Raw genomic sequence first — 19006 nt, 5'->3', positions numbered from 1 at the left:
TGCGTGGCAGAGGGGGTAGCGCGACTATGCTCAGTCTGGAGGATGTTTTGTCTGTGTCTTTAAGTTACCTAGTGCCTAGAAAAAAATTGGTCAAAGATAAAACAGTCATAGAATTAGACCAAGATAAGTCTGCTGCAGCGATTTTGATAGCCCAGACTGCAAGTGTTATTTTAAACGTCAAACTTCAATGAAATTATGACCGTATAAATAACTCTTGCAGATTTTTTTGCTGTCAAAATGACTGCAGAGTTATCTTGGTCTAATTCTATGTCTGGTGCGGTACTAGTTTTCATTTTCGAAGTTTTACATTCAAGTTTCGTGTTACTCTTAAGCTAAGAAGGTTACTTTTACAGCGTGCGATATGACACTTAAGAGTTTTAGGCGTGGTTAACTAGGTTTTTTCCTACGAATTTTTTTTTAAATTAAGTAGTATGAACACACTATTCGTTTTAAAGATCTATCCTACTTTACAACTTTGAACTAGGGCACTTAAAGTAATTTTACTAATTGAGAAGATTTTGCGCTGAATATATAAAAAGTATAGTCTGTCAAGCCATTTTCGTCAGTAGAAAAAAGGGCCAAATTTAAAAAATGTAGGCGCGAATGGTTATCTTCCCATAGAAAATTTGAATTTCACGCCTTTTTCTACTAACAAAGTTGTTTGACAGACTATATTTCACTCCACATTCAATACCACTAAGTGCTACGGGTTACGCTCGTAGCGCGTAGCCACGGTTTCGTCGTATGTAGCGCGTAGTCGCTACGAACAGTGTACCTGACAGTCGGGTTCTTGGTGTTGAATGTGTTAAGTAGATAAGTGTAGATTTTTGAATGGTCGGCTTTAATGCCGGTATTATTTTCCGGAATTACGGTATCTAGGGCCAGGATCTAATTTCTATACCGGTACTGGCCTATCACCGCGAAAATTGAAGTTCGTCAATTGCGGGCATTTTTAGGGTTCCGTACCCAAAGGGTAAAACGGGACCCTATTACTAAGACTTCGCTGTCCGTCCGTCCGTCCGTCCGTCTGTCACCAGGCTGTATCTCACGAACCGTGATAGCAAGACAGTTGAAATTTTCACAGATGATGTATTTCTGTTGCCGCTATAACAAAAGGTGGTTCGCTTTTCATACAAAATTCAATCAAAGATCATTAAGTAACTACACACTATTAGTACACAAATATTTCCGCATTTATCTTCTTTCGAATATTCGTTTGCGCGAAATTAACAGGAATACAATGTTTCATACAGAAATCATGCAAAAATCATAGTTAACTTTTCATCAATTTTACGTATGTGTGTGTCACAAATGTCGTGTACAGATACATTTGCGACGTTGCCATACCATTTCCGACGTTGCCGGGCTGACCACGGCTCGAATTTGGAGTGCCGTCATGTTTAGTGCAATTTTGTTGACACTGATATTTGACAGGTAGTTAATTGACCTAAGCGAGAAGTTCGTCAGCTTAGCTAAGAACTATCATGGCGTGTTATGCAAACAGTCGCTTTTTTGCTTGCAAACGGAAGATTCCCGGTTCGATCCCCAGTCATTGTATACTGGAACATAACTTTTTGTATTTTTGTTACACCTAAATTTCGTATTGTTTTTTATTTTTTTTAAATTTTTCTTATTATCATAAATCGATTATTAAGTATGGGATACACGTATTCTTTTATTTTTACCAAGATAATTAGAAATTATACTCTTCCTAATCTCTCTGATTTTTACAATCAGGACATCCTCACTGCAATAAAAACCGGGCAAGTGCGAGTCGGACTCGCGCACGAAGCCGGACTCCGTGCCATAATGCAAAAAAAAAAAACAAAAAAAGCAAAAAAAAAACGGTCACCCATCCAAGTACTGACCACTCCCGACGTTGCTTAACTTTGGTCAAAAATCACGTTTGTTGTATGGGAGCCCCATTCAAATCTTTATTTTATTCTGTTTTTAGTATTTGTTGTTATACGGCAACAGAAATATATCATCTGTGAAAATTTCAACTGACAGACGGACGGACGGACGGACGGACGGACGGACATCGAAGTCTTAGTAATAGGGTCCCGTTTTACCCTTTGGGTACGGAACCCTAAAAAGAAGTGTATAAAATTTCCTGTGGTTAAAAATAATGGATTTTGTCTATGAATGAAAAACACAATTATTACTATAGTTTGTTTTTTTTTAGCATTAGAAATAAAGTAAACAATCTTGACGTGTCTTTTAATTGAAAAACATATTTTAAAAATAAGTTACGGCAAATATGTAACAATTATAAATCTAATACGATCATTTATATTCTTCTGCTTTCATAAGTAATCGTTTTTGATTTTTAAAAAACCTGATAACACTGAGTATGTGGGGGAAGCGCTGCTGGTCTAGCGGAAAGCAATTCGGAGGTCGCGGGTTCTAACCCCGGCTCGTACCAATGATTTTTCGAACTTTTGTACGAAATAGCATTTGATACCTACCTATTTATACACCGATACCTATTTTTCGGTGAAAGAAAACAATGTGAGGAAACCGGACTAATCCAAATAAGTTTACTCTCTGGGTTGGAAGGTCAGGGCAGTCGCTTTCGTAAAAACTAGTGCGCATGCCAATTCTGGGATTAGTTGCCAAGCGGAGATTGAATATCTGGGAGACCGACCAAAGCTTACAAAACATAAAAACTCAAAAATGCGCGTTTTCCCATAGACCTAGCTAAGATATCAAACCCCATATAACCATTCCAGTCGCAGAATCATCAAAGTGGTAACTAAATGTCAGATGTGTCGTAACAGAGTCCACACAATGTGTCTAGAATTATTTCGAAACAAAGTGTCGTCGCCGTGTGTACACTTTTCCGTAACAAGGTGTCGACACATTTGTGTGCACTTTGCGTGCGGTTTGCGACTAAATCTGACAGCAAATTTGTGACAGCAAATGTCAATATAAAATACCTCTTGAAAACCAAGGTTTGTCAAACTACTATTAGTGTCTCGTGTGCTCGTAATTCTAGTAAGTCATCATGGGCGATGCGAATGATAAAAATCGACCAAAACCATATAAACACCCAACACCCGTCAACCTTTTACAGAAAAGTTTTTAAAGAAATGCAATACGCTACTAGGTCAGGCAACGAATGCTCAATAAAGTTGTAGAGGGAAATGCTCAGAACACAATTTTTGGCTCCTTAACTTGGTTTGGACAAGTTAAGAGGTGAACATATCAAAAGTCCTCGGCCGTAGCCTTTGAGCGGGGGGGAGAGAGGGGGCTTTGAAGGTCCCATTTTCCGGTTTTTCGATTATATCTCGGAAACTATGCATCGTAGCGACATGGCCACTTATAGAAAATGAAAGTTAATTTAATTTGTTACAAGTTTATTTAGTCAATTTTTTCCATATATTGAATAGTTTTTGAGATATCCGCTCTTGAAACTTTATTTAGGGCTCTCAATTTTATCTTGATCTCTACATCAGTGAAGGTGCTAGGCCGTGTTCCACAAAATTTAAAAACAATTTTTTTAGGGTTCCGTACCTCAAAAGGAAAAAATTGAACCCTTATAGGATCACTCGTGCGTCTGTATGTCTGTCCGTCTGTCACAGCCTATTTTCTCGGAAACTACTGGACCAATTAAGTTGAAATTTGGTACATATATGTAAATTAGAGACCCAAAGACGGACATATAACGTAAACAAATTGATTTTATACCCAAAAATGACCATTGCCCCCCCCCCCCCCCTTTATCTCCGAAACTACTAGGTCATAAATTTTGAAAAAAATACACAAAATAGTCCTTTGCCTATCACGATTATTAAGATGACAGGAAAACCTATTAGAAATGTGCAGCCAAGCGCGAGGCGGACTTAATGTACGGAACCCTTAATACGCGAGTCCGGCTCGCACTTGGCCGGTATTTTTTAAACTCCTCTTGACGCTTAACCGCTGAACCGATTTCGTTGAAATTTGGTATAGAAATAGTTTGCGTCCCGGAACAGGACATAGGATAGATCTTATAACCAAAATCATCTTTTGAAGGTGTGAAAAGTGGCGTGAAAATTTGTACGGACAATCAATAACCGCTGAACCGATTTATATGAAATTTGGGATGGTCTACAATTCTACATCTTTGATTTAGTTGAAAGTGATAAAAAACATGACTACAAACCTAAACTTAAACAGTAAGTATTAACTTGAAGAATTCAATTCTGAATTCCGCCCTGCACCACATTTCACACCTTTAAAGGATGATTTTTGACATAACTTATCATGTCCTGTCTCGGGACTCAAAATATATGTGTACCTTTAAATTAAAACTGTTCAGCAGTTTAAGCGTGAAGAGGAGTTTAAAAGAAAGTATTTTAATAAGTTTATATGTTTTTACTTCGGAATGGTGTCAATGTGATACCGTAACTAAATTTGGTACTGTGAATTTATACGAAAACGATACCAAACATGGCCTCGTAGCTTTACTGATGTAGAAGTCAAGATAAAATTGAGAGCCCTAAATTCTTATTACTTGGCCTAACTTGTGTAGAAGGAAAAGGAAAAATAAAAGTCTTCGGCAGGAATATAAGACACAAATATAATTTTTAGAATTACTATTTCAACCATCAAACATAAACATACCTTGATTATATTATTCTAGTGAGATACGCACATATAAACAAAAACATTAAAAAAATTACAAGGTCGAAATGTCACGGAGCTTGTGTGAGTTATATGTGAAAAATAAAAACTTTTATGACAAGAAAATCTGGACACAATTTAAGAATCATCCAATTGCGTCGAGGAATCATCAGTATTTTTGCTTGTTTCATTACCTCCTTGCTTCTTTTTTTGTCCTTTGTATTCTGTAGCAATTGGTTAGATCTGAAAATAAAGATAACTTGCGTCGTCACGGATGTCGATTTATAGGTTTTAGGGAGTGCAGAATTCGAAAATGATGACCATTTTATAATCCAAGATGGCGGCTACGCATGTTGTCATAAAAGTCGTCATGAATATTGTTTTATAGGTTTTAGGACGTGACAGGTCCAACAATAGGGTATATTACTGCAATGTTCTGCCGCCAGAGTGCAGCACTACCGACTCAGTAAATTCATAGACTAACTTATACATACTGTGCCTTAAACTGTTTTTTGACAAGTTTTCAAAGACAATAAAATATGACATTGATGCATCAAGGCGGTTTGTTAACAAGTGCCTACCGGTAAACGCGAAAATCGAAATTTAGTTATCCGCCTCTTTATCGCTCGAATATGCGAGAGTGATAGAGAGGCAGAAACCGAGCCCTCGATTGTCGTGTTTCACGATAGGCGATATGTGAGTGACGTAGTGACGCATGTTTGTTTACTGTATGTGTACTACTAGTGCCACCTACGCAGAGCTTTGCCTAATATTCCCTATTGTCTACATCACTGTAATTGAAGTCACAGGCCTCCATGGACTACGGTAAACGCTTACCATCAGACGGGCGGTGTGGTTGTTTGCCACCAAATTGTTAATTAAAAAAAAACTCCACCATATCGCCAGTTAATAAGTACTTATTTTGCGAAGCTAATGACATTTGTCACAAGAAATACGACAATTGTCACGAAATTCCGACACAGAACTCAAGAATTACCGAAAGTTCTTTGAAATCTTGTGACAATTTCCATCATTATCATCATAAACATCGCAAAAGAAATACATGTTTTTGCCGATATAATAAAGTTTTTAAAAATAATACAATGATGGTGACAAACAGGAATACGGCCCGCCCGATGGTAAGCGATAACCGTAGCCCATGGATGCCTGTGACGTCAGCAACAATGAGACTTGTCGAAATGTCGCACCTGTCACGTTACGTCACATTGTCACGCCAGGGAGTACATCTGAAAATTATGTGTTCCCATTTGTCCCCACCCCGATAAGGTGGAAAAAATGGGAAATATTTACATGCAAATCCTATTCCATCTGTTCCCTGCGATGATAAATGGGATTACATCCGAAAATTGTGTGTTCCCATTTGTCCCCACCCCGATAAGGTGGGAAAAAATGGGAAATATCTACATGCAAATACTATTCCATCTGTTCCCTGCGGGGATAAATGGGATTACATCTGAAAATTGTGTGTTCCCATTTGTCCCCACCCCGAAAAGGTGGGAAAATTGGGAAATATTTACATGCAAAGCCTATTCCATCTGTTCCCTACGGGGATAAATGGGAATACATCCGAAAATTGTGTGTTCCCATTTGTCCCCACCCCGATAAGGTGGAAAAAATGGGAAATATTTACATGCAAATCCTATTCCATCTGTTCCCTACGGAGATAAATGGGAATACATCCGAAAATTGTGTGTTCCCATTTGTCCCCACCCCGATAAGGTGCGAAAAAATGGGAAATATTTACATGCAAATACTATTCCATTTGTTCCCTGTGTGGATAAATGGGATTACATCTGAAAATTGTATGTTCCCATTTGTCCCCACCCCGAAAAGGTGGGAAAATTGGGAAATATTTACATGCAAAGCCTATTCCATCTGTTCCCTACGGGGATAAATGGGAATACATCCGAAAATTGTGTGTTCCCATTTGTCCCCACTCCGATAAGGTGGAAAAAATGGGAAATATTTACATGCAAATCCTATTCCATCTGTTCCCTACGGAGATAAATGGGAATACATCCGAAAATTGTGTGATTTGTCCCCACTCCGATAAGGTGGAAAAAATGGGAAATATTTACATGCAAATCCTATTCCATCTGTTCCCTACGGAGATAAATGGGAATACATCCGAAAATTGTGTGTTCCCATTTGTCCCCACCCCGATAAGGTGGGAAAAAATGGGAAATATTTACATGCAAATACTATTCCATTTGTTCCCTGTGTGGATAAATGGGATTACATCCGAAAATTGTGTGATTTGTCCCCACTCCGATAAGGTGGAAAAAATGGGAAATATTTACATGCAAATCCTATTCCATCTGTTTCCTGGGAGGATAAATGGGATTACGTCCGAAAATTGTGTGTTCCCATTTGTCCCCACCCCGAAAAGGTGGGAAAATTGGGAAATATTTACATGCAAATCCTATTCCGTCTGTTCCCTACGGGGATAAATGGGAATACATCTGAAAATTGTGTGTTCCCATTTGTCCCCACCCCGATAAGGTGGAATAAATGGGAAATATTTACATGCAAATCTTATTCCATCTGTTCCCTGGGAGGATAAATGGGATTACGTCCGAAAATTGTGTGTTCCCATTTGTGCCCACCCCGATAAGGTGGGAAAAAATGGGAAATATTTACATGCAAATACTATTCCAAGTGTTCCCTGTGTGGATAAATGGGATTACATCTGAAAATTGTATGTTCCCATTTGTCCCCACCCCGAAAAGGTGGGAAAATTGGGAAATATTTACATGCAAATCCTATTCCATCTGTTCCCTACGGGGATAAATGGGAATACATCTGAAAATTGTGTGTTCCCATTTGTCCCCACCCCGATAAGGTGGAATAAATGGGAAATATTTACATGCAAATCTTATTCCATCTGTTTCCTGCGAGGATAAATGATAAATGGGATTACATCCGAAAATTGTTTGTTCCTATTTGTCCCCAGCCCGATAAGGGGGGAAAAAATGGGAAATATTTACTTTCAAATCCTATTCCATCTGTTCCCTGCGGGAATAAATGGGAATACATCCAAAAATTGTGTGTTTCCATTTGTCCCCGCCCCGAAAAGGTGGGAAATATTTACATGCAAATCCTATTCCATTTACGTACAAAAATGTCCCCCTGTCAACTTTCAATCGAGATTTAATCGATAATTTATTCGATTAATATTCAGATTAATGCAATTTCAATCTATGTTAGGTCGACTAAATTAATCGCGATTAAAATATGAGGATTAACTTTTTTTTATTCCACGGCATGGCTCTTACACTTTGAGAATATCTGAAAACGAATGAACACAAGGAGCCATTTTGCAAATCCAGTAACTTTGTTATTACTTTTGACAGCGCGTGTCATGTGTCAACACAGAGTCGACACAAAGTCGAAACATTTGCGACTACTTTGTGACTGCAATATTTCTCAGCCTTAAACCATATTTATACATCATAATTAACAAGTTTCGTAGTATGTAAAGCGTTATTTCTGTTATTTAAGTATAGTATACGCATCGAAGTACTAAAAATGCATCAAATAATATAGTTATGAACACAGGCACTGAGAAGTAAACAATTTCATTTCCGGCTAAACTAAAACAATGTGGTGGCGCGTTGATTATATTACACTTAGTTTATCAAATCACTCGAGCAGTTTAATTCCCCATAATAATTTAAGTCCTATTGTAATATAAATGCAAACAATATATAATTAAGTCTTGTAATCCGTTTTAGAGATGGCGTATTAATGTCACTTATTTTTATTTAAGCATTTTTCCATCTGACAGTTTCCATTTGACAGGAACGAAATGAACGAATGAACGAATGATTTTGGCATAAAGTAGTCGCAAACCCGAAACAATGTGTGCACACGGCGACCACACTTTATGTCACTTTGTGTCATGTGTCGACCCTTCCCCATTTCTGGTAACTGTGTCGACACGGCGACGACTCTGCGACTGGAATTGTGACCGAAACAGACGGTGTCGACACAAGATGTGTCAACACCGCGTCGTAACGGCGACTAGAAATGGTTGTATGGGACCCCTTATAGCAAATTTCATCGAAATCGTTAGAGCCGTTTCTGATACCATCCAAATATACAAATAAATAATTATATATCTAATAATTGCTCGTTTAAAGGTAAGATAACACAAAGGAGAAACAAAAAGAAATTACCTACTCGCACCAGTCTTGAACCCCAATCCTCTTGCACGTATTTCCACGAACATACCGTTACGCTATTGCAACATACTTACGTTGTGTGAAATTGTCTACTACAAGGATCACGAAAACACTGTTTGCATGTGTGAGTTATAGTAGGAACAAGCGTGACAGCAACACTCCGTCGAATTAAAAAGGTGGTTTTTGCACAATGAAGTATTCAATGTTTAGTTTAATAGTTCAATATTTACTTAAAGAGTGCGCGAAACATACTTTTAAGTCTACAAATACCAAGACCAATTCACAAAAAAATATAATCTGAAATTTTGCAAAAGTGGTACCATCTAGCGAGAGTTAAGTTTTGAGTAACCTAGGCGAACCACCTTAAGTGGGGCTCCCATACAGCAAACGTGATTTTTGACCAAAGTTAAGCAACGTCGAGCGTGGTCAGTACTTGGATGGGTAACCGTTTTCTTTTTGCATTTTTTTCCGTTTTTTTTTTGCTTTATGGTACGGAACCCTTCGTGCGCGAGTCCGACTCGCACTTGCCCGGTTTTGCTCTGTCACTCTAATTACGTATTCATGAGAGTAAAAGAGAAAGATCCCCGCAATTTGCGAATTTCGGTTTTCGCGGTAGAGGCGCTGAATATCGTCCGATATTGGATGCCCTTGCTACAGAGGGCCTACCGCGAAATACGTTCAACGTGTTGCTTCTCTGTCACACTTGTAAATTCGTACGTAAGTGTGACAGGGAGGTAACACGGTGAACGTGGTTCGTGGTAGGCCCTCAGATCCTTCTAGTGTCATTATTTTCACCGTCACTATATATACAGATATCACTAAATACTTACAAGCTAAAAACATTGTCGGCTTAAAAAAAGATTACATTATTTCTGTAATACAGGGTGTTTGGTACATCGTTTGCCAAATTAAAACGGCAAATAGGTTGAGTCTTTTGCTATTTTCCCAGGCGTAGAAATTTTTAATTTTGCGCACATTTTTTTTTCAGTTCTATGGCAGTTTTTCGTAAATTTCAAATTTCTACTTGAGCAGTAGTAAAAAAAACATGGCCAATTTTTTTTTGTAGACATGAGCAGATAGGAAAACCTTTCTGCCGTTTTAATTTGGCAAACACCCTGTATATTTGTCCAGAGTCAAACGAACTTAGCCGCCGCCACACAAACGAATTTCATTTTAAAATTGTATGGGAGCGGCTTTTTGGCGTAGTGTTCGTGACTTGTAAATGCTTGATACCGATATATTTAAAAGCAGTCGAAAATTATAGTACATTGTGCAACGACGGTAAGTGAAATATTGGAAACGGGGGTGTTAATTCACGACAGCCGCAGGCGTTTACTATACCTCCCATGCAACTTATTATTTATTAAGTAAGGAATCTGATGTACGGAGTGAGCACTATAGAGATGCACCGGATCATCTATAGTATATACTAGAGATGCACCGGATATCCGGTTACTATCCGGTATCCGGCCAAACAACTATCCGTTGCATCTCTACTATTACGTTAGTATTGTTACCAAAACGACTATTATTTTCGTAGTCGACGCGACATCTAGCGTCAAGTAACGGAATTATCAGTACTGCTATAGTAAACATTTTTTGAACTGAGCTTGTTCACTTACCTGACTAACAATAGCATTGTTTTATTGCCTCGGCTAGTCTGTGGCCATGAGTAAGCCCATTAATAATAATAAAAAAAAAAAATTACAATCCTATTATCTGTTTTTGTTCTCGTAGGCGCCAACCAGTTTACTTTCAAAATAAGTTAGAAGTACATTGCATGTACATTGAATTTTTAACCTTATTCCTTGTTGAATGGGGTTAAAATGGTCTAAAAAGATACTATCATATACAATTTTTAGTTAGTGTATTTTGTAGTCTATTGTTAAAGAAATAGAGTCGTTAATCTATACTACATTTCAAAGCGGTTATAATCTGCTTTTACTACGAGGTAGTTATTTTGATTTGTGGTTTACCTCTCAATGGTATTGTATTCTTGAGACTCTTTGAGTAAACTAGCTCAGTTCAAAAGATTTACACTATACTCGACACTAGATGTCACGCATGTCGCGACTAACGGAAAGTGTATTACTCAACAAATTACGACTAGCAGGAGGATTTAATAGTTATTTGTTTCACTCGGGGGCAAAGTTGTTGTTTAACCGCTCGTGCTAATATTGATACCCGACCAAGCGAAAGATTCCAAAATTGAACCACGAGCGTAGCGAGTGGTTCGAAAAATGGAATCTTGAGCGTTGCGAGGGTTTCAAAGCACGAGGGTTAAACAAAATTTGCCCCCGAGTGAAACACACAATTTTTCACCACACCAACCCGAAGCAAATATTAAATGTAAAATATCAAACAAAATCAAACCAAATCAAATCCAAATGAATGTTATTAAATATTTATCTTCCAAAATCATCACTTAAAAGTCAATTCTACCAAAAAACATAAGAAAACAACTCAAAATTTGCATTTGATTACTTTGCCTCACATGTGGATAAAATGCAACTTTGCTATTCGTTTTCGAAGTGCAAAGTAAGCCTTTCCGAGCTGGTGTGGTGAAAACAATATTTAATATTTTATTTGACGAAACCTGAGGTGGATGGGCTATCTGTATGACGAAGCCTGCGCTGTGGATGTAAAGGTACCTATGCTGTTATTGTTACGTTGGTTTTTTTCTGGGTCAATAAATCAATTTGTATGTTATATTTAACCACTAGCCCATGCGTCAAACCTTGCCAAGCAAAATGAAATTTTATTTTGTCAACACATAGTTCAAATTAGAATGGAACAGGAGACCTTTTTATAGGTGTCTGGGCGGCTAGAGGTTAATATTCTCCGGCCATGATGAGCGGTAGTAGGGCGGTCCAGCCGGTGAAGGGCCGGCAGCCGGCGCCGGCGCCGTCCACATCCGAGTAGTGCTCCCAGAAGTACCCCGTGCGCCGGTACTCGCCCAGAATGTTTCCTAAAAAAAAGTTATTTGTACAACAAGAGATCAAAGTTTGATATTTCTTCGAGTGCTTATTTTGAGTCCCGTGTAAGCGAAAGATTTTATAATAGATCAAAATCTAATTTAGAATCTTGAGCGTAGTAAGGGATTCAAAAGCGCACGAGATGTAAATAACTTTGATCTCGTGTAGTACACAAAATTTTTCACCCTAAGCAGTGAGAACATACCTAGAGGGACAGAGATAATAGAACCCAAGTATATCAAACTGTATTAGACCCCGCATGTTGAAATGACATTTGACTATAAAAGTCACTTGAATGACATTTTGTCTCACTCAGTGAGCAAAATGCGATTTTGCTCACTCATTCTGTCTCACTAAGTGAGCAAAATGCGATTTTGCTCACTGAGTGAGACAAAATGACTCAGTGAGCAAAATGCGATTTTGCTCACTGTTTTTAAGAAGCAAAGTACCCTTGTTCGAGCTGCTGAGGTGAAAAAGTATTTTGGGCTTAGGATACTGCATGGTCTAATAATATACTCCGCCTGGTACTCTCTTCCCGTCTTTTCTAGGTCACGTGACTGACACAAGCCTACGTCATCATGCGACAGCGCTATATGATAATATGCGATAGCGCTATATATAGCGGCCATGTTATTGTGACGTAGGCTTGTGTCACTCTGGGAAGAGAAGACCGTTTTTTATTAAACTACATATGGGATATTGTTACTTTAAATATTTTATCTACCCAAATATCATAAAGCCTCCATGATGCATAACCACACATTATGACCACCATAAAAATACTCTGTTTTGTTAGAACAAATTTCTTATCTGTGAAAATGTTATTAAAGTCAGCAGAAAAAGGTCTGCAGTGATTTTGATAGCCCACGCAGTGCAAGTGTCATTTTAAACGTCAAACTTCTATGAAATTATGACGTATACATAACACTTACACTGCGTGGGCTGTCAAATCCGCTGCAGACTTTGTTTGGTGCCTCGGAGTAATTAACAACGGAGACGCCATGTCTAAAATTTTCGGTACAAAATAGTCTGCCGTTTTTTGCGGGGGAGGGGCACATCAAATGTATAGGTACGTCATGTCAGATAAACGTCAGTCCATACATATGGTTGACATGAGGTTGACCATTGGCCGCCTATTTTCGACAGAGGGGAACGCCTGTTAATGGCGGCTCCATTGTTAATTACTCCGAGTTTGGTGCGACTATATTGCTAAATAATAACATCGATTTCGATATATGCATTCAAATTTCGAACATCTTTGAAAAACAAAAAAATTTGATTTGACCTCTATTCTAATATCAGTCGAGATGACGTTTAGTTCGAAATGAATTGTTAATTTGCAAACAAATTTGACAAATGTCGCACGTAAGTAAGATATCGAACGATATGATAATTGGGGCCGACTCTAGTTTGTCTCTGAATAGGGTTGGCCGGTGGAAGTTTTAGAAGATGGCGCCATCATAGCTTGCCCTGTCATTCCATAGAATTGTGTCACATTTTTGTTTTTGTTTTTTAATATCCTGGATGCCAGCCCTTTAAGCCAAATCTCAGAAAAAGGGGCAAGCTATGATGGCGCCATCTATGCAAACCTTTGACAGTTGCCAACCCCATTAAAAACCTGAAAGATACTTACGAACGATATTCTCTCTCAGTCTGTCGTGCAGCTGTCCCGCTCGCACAGCGTATGGTCCCTCTCTAGAGTAGTGCTTCAGTGCCGCCAGAGCGAGATAGTTGACGTTGATCCATACTTGACCGCGCCAGTATGGCGGGTCGTGAGGTTAGTTACTTACGAACGATGTTCTCTCTCAGTTTGTCGTGCAGCTGTCCCGCTCGCACAGCGTATGGTCCCTCTCTAGAGTAGTGCTTCAGTGCCGCCAGAGCGAGATAGTTGACGTTGATCCATACTTGACCGCGCCAGTATGGCGGGTCGTGAGGTTAGTTACTTACGAACGATGTTCTCTCTCAGTTTGTCGTGCAGCTGTCCCGCTCGCACAGCGTATGGTCCCTCTCTAGAGTAGTGCTTCAGTGCCGCCAGAGCGAGATAGTTGACGTTGATCCATACTTGACCGCGCCAGTATGGCGGGTCGTGAGGTTAGTTACTTACGAACGATGTTCTCTCTCAGTCTGTCGTGCAGCTGTCCCGCTCGCACAGCGTGCGGTCCCTCTCTAGAGTAGTGCTTCAGTGCCGCCAGAGCGAGATAGTTGACGTTGATCCATACTTGACCGCGCCAGTATGGCGGGTCGTGAGGTTAGTTACTTACGAACGATGTTCTCTCTCAGTCTGTCGTGCAGCTGTCCCGCTCGCACAGCGTGCGGTCCCTCTCTAGAGTAGTGCTTCAGTGCCGCCAGAGCGAGATAGTTGACGTTGATCCATACTTGACCGCGCCAGTATGGCGGGTCGTGAGGTTAGTTACTTACGAACGATGTTCTCTCTCAGTCTGTCGTGCAGCTGTCCCGCTCGCACAGCGTGCGGTCCCTCTCTAGAGTAGTGCTTCAAGGCCGCCAGAGCGAGATAATTGACGTTGATCCATACTTGACCGCGCCAGTATGGCGAGTCGTGAGGTTAGTTACTTACGAACGATGTTCTCTCTCAGTCTGCCGTGCAGCTGTCCCGCTCGCACAGCGTGCGGTCCCTCTCTAGAGTAGTGCTTCAAGGCCGCCAGAGCGAGATAGTTGACGTTGATCCATACTTGACCGCGCCAGTATGGCGGGTCGTGAGGTTAGCTACTTACGAACGATGTTCTCTCTCAGTCTGTCGTGCAGCTGTCCCGCTCGCACAGCGTGCGGTCCCTCTCTAGAGTAGTGCTTCAAGGCCGCCAGAGCGAGATAGTTGACGTTGATCCATACTTGACCGCGCCAGTGTGGCGGGTCGTGAGGTTAGCTACTTACGAACGATGTTCTCTCTCAGTCTGTCGTGCAGCTGTCCCGCTCGCACAGCGTGCGGTCCCTCTCTAGAGTAGTGCTTCAAGGCCGCCAGAGCGAGATAGTTGACGTTGATCCATACTTGACCGCGCCAGTATGGCGGGTCGTGAGGTTAGCTACTTACGAACGATGTTCTCTCTCAGTCTGTCGTGCAGCTGTCCCGCTCGCACAGCGTGCGGTCCCTCTCTAGAGTAGTGCTTCAAGGCCGCCAGAGCGAGATAGTTGACGTTGATCCACACCTGACCGCGCCAATATGGCGGATCATGTTCTGTGTTCCGTTTCATGTAAAGTGGTGATGATTTTGAAAGTGATCTGAAATCAGAATATACGAGTAATTAAATAAAGGTACAGTCAGCCAAGAAAGTGGTTTACCACTTTAAACCACTTTCTTGGCTGACTGTACAACTAGCACTGAGCGCTGGTGGCCTAGCGGTAAGAGCGTGCGACTTGTAATCCGGAGGTCGCGGGTTCAAACCCCGGCTCGTACCAATGAGTTTTTCGGAACTTATGTACGAAATATCATTTGATATTTACCAGTCGCTGAAGGAAACTAGGTGAAGGAAAACATCGTGAGGAAACCGGACTAATCCCAATAAGGCTTAGTTTCCCCTCTGGGTTGGAAGGTCAGATGGCAGTCGCTTTCGTAAAAGCTAGTGGCCACGCCATTTCCTGGGATTAGTTGTGAAACGGACCCCAGGCCACAGAATAAAAAATAGTACTAGGTACAGAAGACTCACTCTCTAACAAAACGCGTCTGTTACGATCAGCACAGATATGGCCGCTAGGTGGCGACAGCGCCACGCGCGGCTTATGGCTTTCCCCAAAACTGGTGTGGAACGGATGTACTTGTAGCAAAGCGAAATCGCGGAGTGAGCCACGCCTGATAGCGGTAATAAGAGCGTACAAATCTCGCAATTCGGAGGTCGCGGAACACTAAAAACCGGGCAAGTGCGAGTCGGACTCGCGCACGAAGGGTTCCGTACCATAATGCAAAAAAAAAAAAAACGGTCACCCATCCAAGTACTGACCCCGCCCGACGTTGCTTAACTTCGGTCAAAAATCACGTTTGTTGTATGGGAGCCCCACACAAATCATTATTTTATTCTGTTTTTAGTATTTGTTGTTATAGCGGCAACAGAAATACATCATCTGTGAAAATTTCAACTGTCTAGCTATCACGGTTCGTGAGATACAGCCTGGTGACAGACAGACGGACGGAAATCAGAGTCTTAGTAATAGGGTCCCGTTTTACCCTTTGGGTACGGAACCCTAACAAGTCAAAAATACCTGAGTCCATATTTGGACCACAGCAGGTCCGGTTTGTCGAGGTCTCGAAGTATCTTGCCTAGATTCTCGCTGTCGGGTTTCAGTACTTTTAGCAGCATGGGGAAGAGGGACACGTAGCCTATGGACAAAAGAATAAGAGATTTAGGAGTCACGCCAAGTTACGTTCTTATTTTAAAACGACATTTTGAAATAACAGGAAAATGATATTGAAAATTAAATTAACAATATGTCTATAGTTCGTTTATTTTAGCATTATTTATTTATTTATTTATTTAAAACTTTATTGCACAAAAGAATAACTTAATGTACAAAAGGCGAACTTAATGCCTTGAGGCATTCTCTACCAGTCAGCCTTAAGGCCAAGCAGAAAATATTGTAGGCGGTGCATTAGAAAACCAGAAGAGAACTTATCTAGAAACAAAATATATACAAAGTACATACATACATATATCACCGATTCTTTAATAAATATGGCATTAATACATAAATATAGATTAATAATACATACATATATATACATACATATAAAATATATAGATATTATACGACTTGTCAGACAGATACTTAATTCTTCTTTGAACTGCCAGCAAAGAAATCACGCACAGATTTTTTAAAAGCATACTTGTTAGGTGCTTTCCTAATGTTAGGGGGAAGACCATTCCAGAGGCGGGCCACCTGAATGGAGAATGAATCGGACATAAAACCCGTCCGATGAAGAGGGATAGACAGAGCTCTGTTGCCGGTAGAGCGAAGCTTACGGTCACGAGAGTCACCCAAAAAGTGAAAGAAGGATTTGAGATATTCAGGGGAGTGTGGGTCATTGATAATAGAGTAGAGAGTACAGAGCATGCGAATATTACGCCGTTGACGAATAGGGAGCCAGCCGAGCTGTGTGCGAAATGAGGACACGTGATCATATTTCCGAAGACAGAAAATGAAGCGGATACAATTATTAAGGAGACGGTCCAACTTGTTAAGAAGTTCCTCGTTTAAGTCCGGATAACACACATCACCATAGTCGATAATGGGTAAAATCAAGCATTAGAAATAAGGTAAACAATCTTGATGTGTCTTTTAATGGAAAAATACATTTTAAAAATAAGTTACGGCAAATATGTAACATTTATGAATCTAATATGGTCATTTATATTCTTCTGCTTTCATAAATGATAGTTCTTGAATTTTAAAAATCGTTTTTCAATTAAAAGATATGTCAAGATCGCTTACCTTCTTGCAAGTTCTTTCTAATGCTAAAAAAAACGAACTATAGACCATGATAATCATAATTTCATAGAAGTTCGTTTAAAATAACACTTGCACTGCGTGTGCTATCAAAATCGTTGCAAACTTATCCTGGTCTTAACTCTATGTCTGGTACTAGTTTTCGTACTAGAAATTGTAATACAATTGCTCACAAATATCAGAACACGCCTCTATTGTCAGGGCGTTAGAGTGCGTGTTCAGATATTTTTGGCCAGCTCGGCCGCTCCGATATATCCGATGGTATGGCAACTGTACTTACCAAAAGCGGAAGTGACCAGTTTAGGCTCCGCCGGTACGGTGACGCTCCGGACCACTTTAGCGGTCTCCCCCGGACGCTTGGCCGGCTGCCGGACCAGCCGGACGCCGTCCGTGTGCAAACCTGAAAACAATGTACATTATCATCATCATTGGTGGCGCTACTGCGCTTAATTCCCTTTCGACCTATTTTAAATTAAATACTCTACGGTGACTGCTAGCCACCTAGACATGACGTTGACATACCGACTTACTGACAGATTTCACTCTTGTAAAATAATTGCCGCATCAACTACGGATTTCATCGTGTGATTATAAGCTTAATATTTTTACGAGTTAATATATAAATATCGCTCCGCTCCGCCCGCTACAGTTACTAAACCGCTTTTGGATATCATGGACAAGGACGACGGACGAACTGGTAAGTCACCTGCGAGTATAAATTTTGTTTAGATCCGCACCGCAGTCGGCTCCAGTTCCCGGATTCTCCGTATTTCCTCCAAATTCTAAAAGTCTACGACAATCTAAAGTCTATTCCAATAGAACTTGCTAACTATGTAAACAAACAACGTAATTTTGTTTAACCACTGTTTCTCTTTGAATTTTCACACCACCTCATCAAATACCATTGAAACCATACACATATACACTATTGAAACGGTCCGTCCCGTAAAATACATAAATATGTAACTGTATCTTGGATATTTAATTCAAAGTTTATAATGGTTTCATAAGTTAGGTTATTAGGACCTGATGGAATGGCGGTTTTGTTTCTTTTAAATTCTACAATTGGGTAGGTAAAGTTTTTTGAAGATAGGCAAATTATATTTTTTTCCGATAGTATTTATTATAGCGATCACGGAAATGCAGCTCTTTTATTTTTATTTCATTTTATTGATTAAATATAATTTTTTAAATGATCGATATGACGTTTGTGAGATGGAATGGCAGATCCGAGTAATTCCTTTGCACGTAGTAAATGGGACGGGATAGAAAAAAAAACGATGTCAACTGTCAGTGTCACTTAGCTCTCATTCCCGAAAAATAACGGACAAGCCTCATGTTACCTTGCGAATTGCTATTAATGTTATCATTGAGATTTTCGACGACCTCAGCACGACCCACGGACTTCTGATTCCCCACGACATCTGCGCGTATGTGGACAAAGATTGAATTTACTTTCGATAACTTGGCACTGCATAATTATTGGACAACGTTTTCTTCCCCACCCCTACACGACGGCCCCTACGCTGACCCTTGGACAGAGTTTTGCAAGAAAAATAAGCGAGTTCATACGAGATTGCGAGCAGATTCTACAAATTTGAAATTATTATCATAACAGTGATAAGCACAATGCCGTTAAATTAGAGGAGCAATGGCCGTACAGGAGTGCGTATCCGTGAAATACATAGGTACATAAAACTTTCTTCACTTGTGTTTTGATTTTTATTATTAAATTGCCATGAGCTGTTAAGTTCGTAAACAAGAAAT

At 40.0% G+C, this 19006-nt stretch overlaps 1 protein-coding gene across 1 annotated transcript in view; it reads right to left on the bottom strand.

The window, feature by feature from the left end:
• Window positions 1-8686: 8686 nt before the first annotated feature.
• LOC134676305 (mannosyl-oligosaccharide glucosidase) overlaps window positions 8687-19006 on the bottom strand; it is a 40372-nt gene continuing 30052 nt past the window's right edge. The window contains exons 13-16 of the mRNA XM_063534679.1: window positions 17520-17639; window positions 15998-16115; window positions 14835-15022; window positions 8687-11781 (exon numbers count right to left, since the gene is read on the bottom strand). Coding sequence (XP_063390749.1) covers window positions 11645-11781; window positions 14835-15022; window positions 15998-16115; window positions 17520-17639 — 563 coding nt within the window. The 3' untranslated portion in view covers window positions 8687-11644. The remainder of the gene's footprint in view (window positions 11782-14834; window positions 15023-15997; window positions 16116-17519; window positions 17640-19006) is intronic.

Source organism: Cydia fagiglandana, chromosome 24 (genome assembly GCF_963556715.1).
Source record: "Cydia fagiglandana chromosome 24, ilCydFagi1.1, whole genome shotgun sequence".
Classification (NCBI taxonomy): Eukaryota; Metazoa; Arthropoda; class Insecta; order Lepidoptera; family Tortricidae; genus Cydia; species Cydia fagiglandana.
This window is presented reverse-complemented; position numbering and strand designations above follow the sequence as displayed.